The sequence below is a fragment of the Patiria miniata genome, unplaced genomic scaffold (assembly GCF_015706575.1).
Source record: "Patiria miniata isolate m_02_andy unplaced genomic scaffold, ASM1570657v1 HiC_scaffold_10, whole genome shotgun sequence".
Lineage (NCBI taxonomy): Eukaryota > Metazoa > Echinodermata > Asteroidea > Valvatida > Asterinidae > Patiria > Patiria miniata.
Window position 1 is genome coordinate 3705405 of NW_024037048.1, and position 9411 is coordinate 3714815.

General features: G+C 40.8%; 1 protein-coding gene across 1 annotated transcript; it reads left to right on the top strand.

The window, feature by feature from the left end:
* Positions 1–4114: 4114 nt before the first annotated feature.
* On the top strand, positions 4115–4555 carry LOC119740219. The gene has a single exon (XM_038215449.1). It carries the CDS (start codon positions 4115–4117, stop codon positions 4553–4555), a length of 441 nt encoding a protein of 146 aa, XP_038071377.1.
* Positions 4556–9411: the final 4856 nt, after the last annotated feature.

Genomic DNA, 9411 nt, shown 5'->3' on the forward strand with positions numbered 1-9411 from the left:
ATGAACGGAGCGTGACTATGAATTGTATTTGTAGCCACGTTTAAGCCCCTGTCACACCTTTGCGTATCGTAATTCCTTATGAGTTCCTTATCAACAATTTTCAATACGCAGCCGCACGCTCAATTAACGTCGAAATGTTTTGATCACTTTGACTTATGTGCGACGCACATCTAGCGTACAAGTAACGAATTCAGCGCATCCATTGCGTATGAGATGCGTATGAGTTGCGTATGCAGTGCACGACATTATTTTCGGGCTGCGAATAGGTAAGTATGCAGTGCGCATGCCGAGCGTATTCCGGACGCACCCGACTGATGCCGACCGCATGCTTGACGCACTTTTGAGCGTACTCCCGCCGCATTTTCGCCGCTCGCCGTTCAGCGTGCGTTGCATATGCGCTGCAAGTACGCTATGTATACGTCCAATACAGGCGGTTCATATTATGCTGACGGGGTGCGTCACCAACCTCGTGCCCCGTGGGTACGATGTTGTTTCCCATAATGCCTTGCGCGATCATAACCCCTGGAATTGTGTAATTTAAATATACCGAAATGCGGTATATTATAATTAGGGCTGCAGTCAACCTCGTCCCCAGGGTGTCGAGCAGTACGCGCCCACCACTACCTGCTCTCCCACCCTGGTATTGGATCATTTGCATGTGCAAGATTTTTGAACACGTATGCAAATTAGGAGTAGTCTGGTGCCTGCCTGTGCGTTACATGCGTTTGTTTCTGTATGCGGTGTCTGGGGTAAAAACATAATCAATTCGTCGCAGCGCGAACATGGCGTGAATTACGAAAACATGATTTTATTTTAATTAAAATGTTACGATCGCATTATGGGCGCGCCCAGCGTGCAATCTTCAAAATGCCCGCGCAGTACGCTGTGAATAGCCATTCAGCGTCATTTACGTCATCATCACAGCAAGGGGTTAGTGTAAGGAACGAGCACGCGCCCCTGGAGTCGAGGCTGGTGCGTCACGAACACATAGCGTATTCGTAACGTACTCGACCGATGCGGGACCGATGCGCTGCGTATTTATAACTTATGACCTGCATAACAGCGTACGCAGCGTAGTTTAATTTGTGCATGCCCAAAACTATCCTGCGTATTAGGCCGTACCATGCGTATATCTGCGTGCATAAAACCTACACAAAACGAAAGAGATGCATATGAGGTGCGTATTTTGCGTCCGACTGCGTACGAAAAAAATGTCAATGCGCAACTCATAAGGAATTAGGATACGTAAAAGTGTGACAGGGCCATACCGGGTCGAGGTGAAACGGTAGTCCCATAGTGTGTGGTCTCCTGGCCTTGTTTATAGCTTTTATTTGGTAAACAATAAAGTTCAAAGGGTTAGGACGGTCGGGATGGTAGGGAGGAATGAGCCACTCCCTATCCATGAAGTATCCCATACGACCAGCGTCTCAAAAAGCCTCTCATAACCAAACTCCTACTGCTTGGCTTCCCGCGCCGACCCTGTTTAAAACCGATGGCAGAGGTGTGATTGGCGAGTATCTGGCGCCTTAAAACCAGACTGCTCCGGGCAGATGGGGCTCGTAAGCCTTGGAAGGCAACCCATCTAGGAGAAGGAAAACTCTGATTTCAAACACGAGCAGATGGGGCTCGTAAGCCATGGAAGGCAGCCCATCAGGAGAACGCCTATCCTCAATATCACCATTCAAAATAGCTGGCGGAAGAACCAACAACTGTGGTCAACGGCAACAAGTTGAATGACATGTGTGTGGTACACCAGGGGCGCAGCAAGGCGTGTATAATGCGAAGCGGCCAACCACCGTGGAAGAGCTTGGGACCTCACCACGTATCAACCCATAGTTTGCAATGGACCAAGAATTAAAAGAAACACGAGATGCAGGTGAAGTTGGGACCCCTGCAATAGAACTTGCTGTAAATAACCACAGGGAAGAGGTGTATCATCTGGAGAATAGGGTAGACCTTGATGACGATAGACCCCTATCCGACGGCATCTACCTGAAAACCAGACAGAAGCACCTGCGAATCGCGACTTGGAATGTGAGAAGTCTTTACAAACCAGGTAAACTTGATAATCTGATTCAAGAAGCAAAGGATATGAACATTGATGTGCTTGGAGTCTGTGAAACCAGATAGATAAAAGCAGGTTACGTCGACAAAGACAGTCGCAGTTTTATCTACTCTGGTGGATCCAAACACATGCAGGGAGTTGGAATGCTTCTCAAGAAGAATATCACTGAATCCCTCATGGGATATTGGACAGTCGACGAAAGAATAATGCTGGTAAAGATACGGGCAAAACCTTTCAACATAACCATCTTACAGGCGTACGCACCAACACAAGATTATTCTGACGACGAGATCGAAGACTTCTATGGAAAAATAGAGAACACCATCAGACAAGTTAAATCAAGTGATGTACTTATAGTCATGGGAGATTTCAACGCCAAAGTTGGCAGATCACACCAACCACCCACAACAGGCAAATATGGCCTAGGAGAACAAAACGACAGGGGAGAAAGACTAATACAATTCTGCGAGGAGCACAATCTAGTTATTGGGAATACCTTTTTCCAACACCCACAAAGAAGATTATACACCTGGTCAAGTCCAGGAGACATGTACCGGAACCAGATAGACTTCATCATGATCAGAGGCAGATTTAAAAACAGCTTCAAACAGGTAAAGACATACCCTGGAGCAGACATCTACTCAGACCACAACCCAGTAGTGGCGACAATTGCATTGAAAGTGAAGAAAACACAAAATCCAAGCTACGGCACAAAGAAATATGATCTATCTACTCTTCAACAACCAGACATGCGGCATTCATACGCAGTTGAGGTGCAGAACAGATTTGAGACACTGCTAAAGGAAGACACCGAACAACATAAAAGCGACGTAGGCAGGATAGAGGCACAATGGAAAAACATAAAAGAAAGTATACAACATGCCAATGAGGAAACTCTTCACCGGAAGGAAAGAAAGGCCAAGCAACCATGGATGACGGATCATATCCTAAAACTCATGACCGAAAGGAAAAAGAAGAAAAACACAGCGGAATATCACTCAATTAACAAACAGATTCAGAAAGAGTGCCGAAAGAGAAAGGAGGCATGGCTACAAAGGAAATGCAAGGAGATCGAAACCCTGGATAGAAAACATCAAACAAAAGAAATGTATGACAGGATCAAAGAGCTGACAAACACAAAACCAACAAACAAAGGAACTGGCTGCATAAGAAGTAAAGAGGGAAGCATCATCTTTGACCAACAAGAAATATCAAGCAGATGGGTTGAATATGTGACTGAGCTGTTCGGTGATGAGAGAGAACCAAAACCCACCATCAATAATAAGGATGGCTCACCGATCCTCCTACAGGAGGTCAAATATGCCATAAATCAACTCAGATGTGGAAAAGCTCCTGGACCTGACAGCATCACTGCTGAGATGCTAAAAGCACTTGAGAAAGAAAGTCTAGAAACACTTACAGAACTGTGTAATAACATCTACAATACGGGCCATATCCCAGAAGACTTTAGACAATCAATTTTTGTGACGATCCCGAAGAAAATGAAAGCCATGGATTGCACAGACTTCAGAACCATCAGTCTGATGAGTCACGTGGTCAAAATGTTACTCCGGATCATCTTGGAGCGTATTAGAAACAAGATCAACAGAGAAGTTGGGAAGGAGCAATGTGGATTTAGACCTTCTAGCGGAACAAGGGAAGCAATCATCAATATGAGATCAATAAGCGAAAGACACATAGAACTAGACACTGAGGTTCATGTATGCTTCATTGACTATGCAAAAGCATTTGACAAAGTTCAACACAAAGCAATGATCGACTGCTTGCAAGCAATCGGTTTAGACGGCAAAGACGTCCGACTGATTGAAAACCTGTACTGGGATCAAGTAGCAGCAATACAGATTGGCAACACACTCTCCCCCACTGTTGAAATCAAGAACGGCGTGAGACAAGGATGTGTACTCTCACCCAGCTTTAATATTCAATATCTACACAGAAGTGATCTTCAGAGAAATTGAAGATTACAGAGGGGTTAATGTGGGAGGATTCAATGTGAATAACCTACGATATGCAGATGACACAGTCCTCATGGCAAAAACAGAAAGGGATCTACAAAACATTGTGGACAAAATCAAAGAAGAAAGCGAAAAACTCGGACTTAAAATGAACGTCAAGAAGACAAAAACAATGGTCATCAGTAAGAGGAAGTCTAAAACCAGCATCCAGGTTGACGGGAAAGAACTGGAACAGGTCGACTCCTTCATCTACTTAGGACAAATGATAACGGAAGATGGGCGATGCCAAGATGAAATCAAACGAAGGATAGCTATTGGCAAATCTGTGTTTAATAAAAGGAAACACATCTTCACATCAAGAAACATCACGGCTAAGACTAATCAAATGCTACATCTGGTCAACAGTACTATATGGAGCAGAAACATGGACATTGACGAAAGATTCAATCAACCGACTCGAAGCATTCGAAATGTGGACATACAGAAGAATGCTGAGCATCCCCTGGATAGTTAAAATGACCAACAAACAAGTCCTTCAAATAGCACTGACAAAGAAATCCCTCATAAAAACAGTAAAATACAGGAAGACAAACTACTTTGGACACATGATGAGAAACCAAATGCTGCAGAAGACTCTTTTGGAAGGCAAAATAGAGGGGAAAAGACCAAGAGGAAGAAGAAGAACATCGTGGTTTGATAATGTGAGAGACTGGACTGGCCTTAGCTACATGGAATGTGCAAGGGCATTTCAGGACAGAGACAGATGGAAATCCATTGCAGCCAACCTTCTGCGAGAAGACGGCACCTGATTGATTGAAAGTTAACAATTTCAAAATTCAAGTAACTTCATTATTATCGATTCAGGATGTTAAAAAAACTGATAACTTCACAAGGAAAGAAAAGAGAAGAGGACCACTTTTTTGTAGCGAACGTATACATAAAAAAGCACCAGGCAACGCGAGGGATTTGACCGGGGCCCGCCACGCTGCTAACCGTACAAGATTAGTTCTGGACACAGTCAACCTCGTCCCCAGTGCTTACTTTATTTCCAAACGTGTTTCCAATAGTAAACCCTGGATAGGAAACTTTCTTCCTGTATCCTGATTGGATACCGCAATTGGCTAGAAATGGATTTTTATCGTGTACTTGGTGCTATTATTCACAACGTGCAGTACGTGTTTTCGCGATCATTCGTCCACGCCTTCTCGAAAATACTAATTTCCTTTCCAATTTGCTCATATTAATATGAAATATGATACTGCATGTTGTCTCGATAAGATCGTAACAGTTTGATTTCAAAAATCGTGTTTTCGTAACTCACGCCGTGCTCGCGCTGCTACGAATTGACTCTGTTTTACCCCAGACACCGCATACAAAAACAAACGCTAATGTGTAACGCATATCCAGGCACCAGACTGTTCCTCATTTGCATACGTGTGCAAAAATCTTGCACATGCAAATGATCCAATACCAGGGTAAGAGAGAAGGTAGTGGTGGGCGCGTACTGCTCGACACCCTGGGGACGAGGTTGGGACACAGTATACTGGTGTGACGCGTTATGCGTGCCGTACGCGTATAATTCGAAAACAACCTGACAATATGTCGTCTCTTTGGACTGAATATTGGGTTTTGTCTGTAAATCACGAAGAAACTTGCGGTAGGACTTTTGATGCTCATCTGAAAAATTGTATAACGAACAAAATACTTTGAGTCCTTGGATAAAACACAGCTTGTCCAATATACTCATCAAAAAAGTAAGCGATGGTAAGGAATATTAATCTCTGAGAGTCTTTGAAAAAATGTTTCTCACTGCTTGACTGCTGAGTCACATGTGATGGGGATGGCGTTGGGCAGCAGTACAGCCGTTGTATATATACGAGTCCTGTTCACTACGTCACGATTTTTCTGATTTTACGAAGAGCCGGACGACAGTTGATTTCAATTATGCGCCCACGACCAACAAATTACTCCATGAAATTCAGTTTAATTAACATATCAACGCACATTAATGGTAGTTTGTCATTATGATATATACATGGGTTTACGCTACAATAAAAAAAATATATAAAAAACAAAACGACTTTCAGCATTGCACGACCTCTTTAAACACTACTAATATAGGTTTCCCCGGCGAATTTCTGAATTTTTCTAATCAGTTTCATTACCAGCCATGTGGTCCAATTGGGGTTTCTTTTTCATTTGGGGTTCATTCAATTTTTTTATTTTTAGGCAGCCAAGATTTTGCTGTGAAAGTTCGTTTTTGTTTCGGGCAACCTATTTCGTTTTGGTGCAATCAAGACTTAACTTGTAGCAGTCTTAAATTAAGTCTTTGCAACCTTTTGACGGTTGACGCATTCAAATTAGCGAACATCTGTGCGCTTATGACGTTTAACCATGCTTTTCGTTTCTTATTCGTTTATGGGCAATCGCTTTCATTGGTCATCTAAATTAGTAAGATATTTTTAATCGTTGATATGTTTTCCTGTTTTTCTCCGAGGATCATTACCCCCAAAAAAATTTCGATGACTGTAAAATTTGCAATGTTACAAATCAACTGATATGAGGGAAACAAGATGCAACGAAATAATGAACTGAAAACGGCTAAGATTTTTCACTGTTGACCATTTCTACTTGTTTAAAGGTTTGATCAAGAGGCTTTTTTACGTTGACGATTTTTTGACGTGCAAGACATCGGGACACGTATGTTTGGCAATGGTTGTACCGTCGGGATCGGGAACACTTCTCTTGCGTTATTTCTTAAATGTTTTCTTGCGTATGTCTGACCGAACACTTATCGTATTCACAGGGCCCATGCAAAGTTTTCAATGCAAACCTTGAAAATACATCTTTGTGTCACATTTAACCTTAATTGCAAGTTTTATTTTCCATTTTGAGGGGTGTTTTTGGTGCCTTCTCCGTTTTTATGCTAATGCAAAGTTTCGTATTCATCAGAAAACCTGTGATGGCATTCTGAGCATGATTAATGTTACACGGTTATTTTAGCAAAAAAAAATTGGATATTTTGCTGTCATAAATTTCTTTTATTTGGTGATTATATGATTTGTCAGAACATGGCAGTAAGCCAATTAACGACCAACCCTTTTTCACAAATGTTTTTAATTAGCAAATTTTTGATGAATAATTTGAAAGAAAAAACCCTAAACTGAACAGTGTCTTCCTGAAATGACATCACAATAACAGCGTTGGTCCGGCAAAACATGGAAACTTTTAAATATTTAAAGAAGTGCACATTTGCAATAAGATAGGTTTACGATAAAAAAAAACCCAGGATATTCTTATTAACGGTTTTCCTGGCCAATTTCACCAAGTTTTTATTCAATTTAACGCCTGCCTCATTCGATTTAGATTGAAATTGAAAGATCATGCAGATCGGCATTCGACAATCAAACAGAATCATTCAATTTCACTATCCGGGCATTCTATCGCCTTTTAGCTTCACTCGTCCCTATCAAAGATGCATTTATATTAAAAGTATTGCGTTGGTCATTCAATTTCGTCAAAACCATTAGTAAGGGGTTGATCGGGCATTCGTTTTCATTAATAGGCAAACATGTTTCACATTTTGTCAAACATCTTTTACGACTTCATACGTGTCCGTATTCCTTACCGTAAATCATATTTGATGATTTCAAACCGTAGATTGACTTTCTTTCTTAAAGGGTATGTGCAATGAATTTTTCTCAGGAATTCTTTTTGCGCAACTCTGTGAAATGTAAGAAAACTACACATTTGACAACACTTTTTGGGTTAATCTTATTGCAAATGTGCACTTCTTTATAAGCATTTAAAAGTTTCCATGTTTTTCCGGACTAACGCTGTTACCTCAAAATGGAAAATAAAACTTGCAAATAAGGTTAAATGTGACACAAGGATGTATTGCATTGAATATAGAAGTGTTCCCGACGGTACAACCATTTCCAAACATATTACGTGTTCTGATGTCTTGCACGTCTAGAAATCGTCAACGAAAAAAAAAAAACCTTGATCAAACGTTTCAACAGGTAGAAAAGATCAACAGTGAAAAAGAAATTATCTTAGTCCCTTTCAATTCACTATTTCATGCATCTTGTTTCCTTCATATCAGTTGATTTGTAACATTGTAAATTTTACAGTCATAAAAATTGTTTTTTGGGGGAACCGGAAATGAACCTCGGAGAAAAATAGGAAAAAATATCGATTAAAAAATCTTACTAATTTAAATGACCCAACGATGAAAGCGATTGCCCATAAACGAATAAGAAACGAAAAGCATGATTATACGTTATAAGCGCACAGATGTTTGCTAATTTGAATGTGTCAACCGTCAAAAGGTTGCAAAGACTTAATTCAAGACTGCTACAGGTTAAGTCTTGAATGCCCAAAAACGAAACAGGCTGCCCAAAAACGAAAACGAACATTCACAGCAAAATCTTGGCTGCCTAAAAATGAAATTGAATGAACCCCAAATGAAAAAGAAACCCAAATTGGACCACATGTGCAAAACTCGCGCGAAATTGAATGGCTGATAATGAAACTGATTAGAAAAATTCGGAAATTCGCTGGGAAAACCTAGATTAACCCAAAAAGTGTTGTCAAATGTTTAGTTTTCTTTACATTTCACAGAGTTGCGCAAAAAGAATTTCTGAGAAAAATTCATTGCACATACCCTTTAATTAAGAAAGGAAGTCAATCTACGGTTTGAAGTCATCATGATTGACGCTAAGGAATACGGACGAGTATGAAGTCTTAAAAGATGTTTGACAAAATGTGAAATATGTTTGCCCATTAATGAAAACGAATGCCTGATCAACCCCTTACTAATGGTTTAGATGAAATTGAATGAACAACGCGATACTTTTAGTATGAATGCATGTTTAATAGGGACGAGTGAAGCTAAAAGGCGATAGACTACTCGGATAGTGAAATTGAATTATTTCTTTTGATTGTCGAATGCCGATCTGCGTTTTCTTTCAATTTCAATCTAAATCGAATGAGCCAGCCGTTAAAATGAATGAAATTTTGGTGAAATTGGCCGGGAAAACCTATATTAAGAATATCCTGGGTTTTTTTTATCGTACACAGTGCCCAGGTATTTCTGGGGCTTGGGGACGGTATAACAATCACAAGGGCTTTAGAAAATGATACCTTCAAAAACCAAAATTAGCTGCTGCACATCCTCTCGTTTTTACAGACGTCACAGTGTACTCCTTCTTCACTTATGCTGTGCTGTGCTAGCTGCATCACCTCACCGCGTGCACGTTTTTACAATGTCTTGAGTACGTTTTACCTAATTGCAGTAGGTTTTTTTTTACATAAGTAAGGTAACTGGCTGCTCTTTCTGACGAATTTTACCGAAATTGTGTATTATTT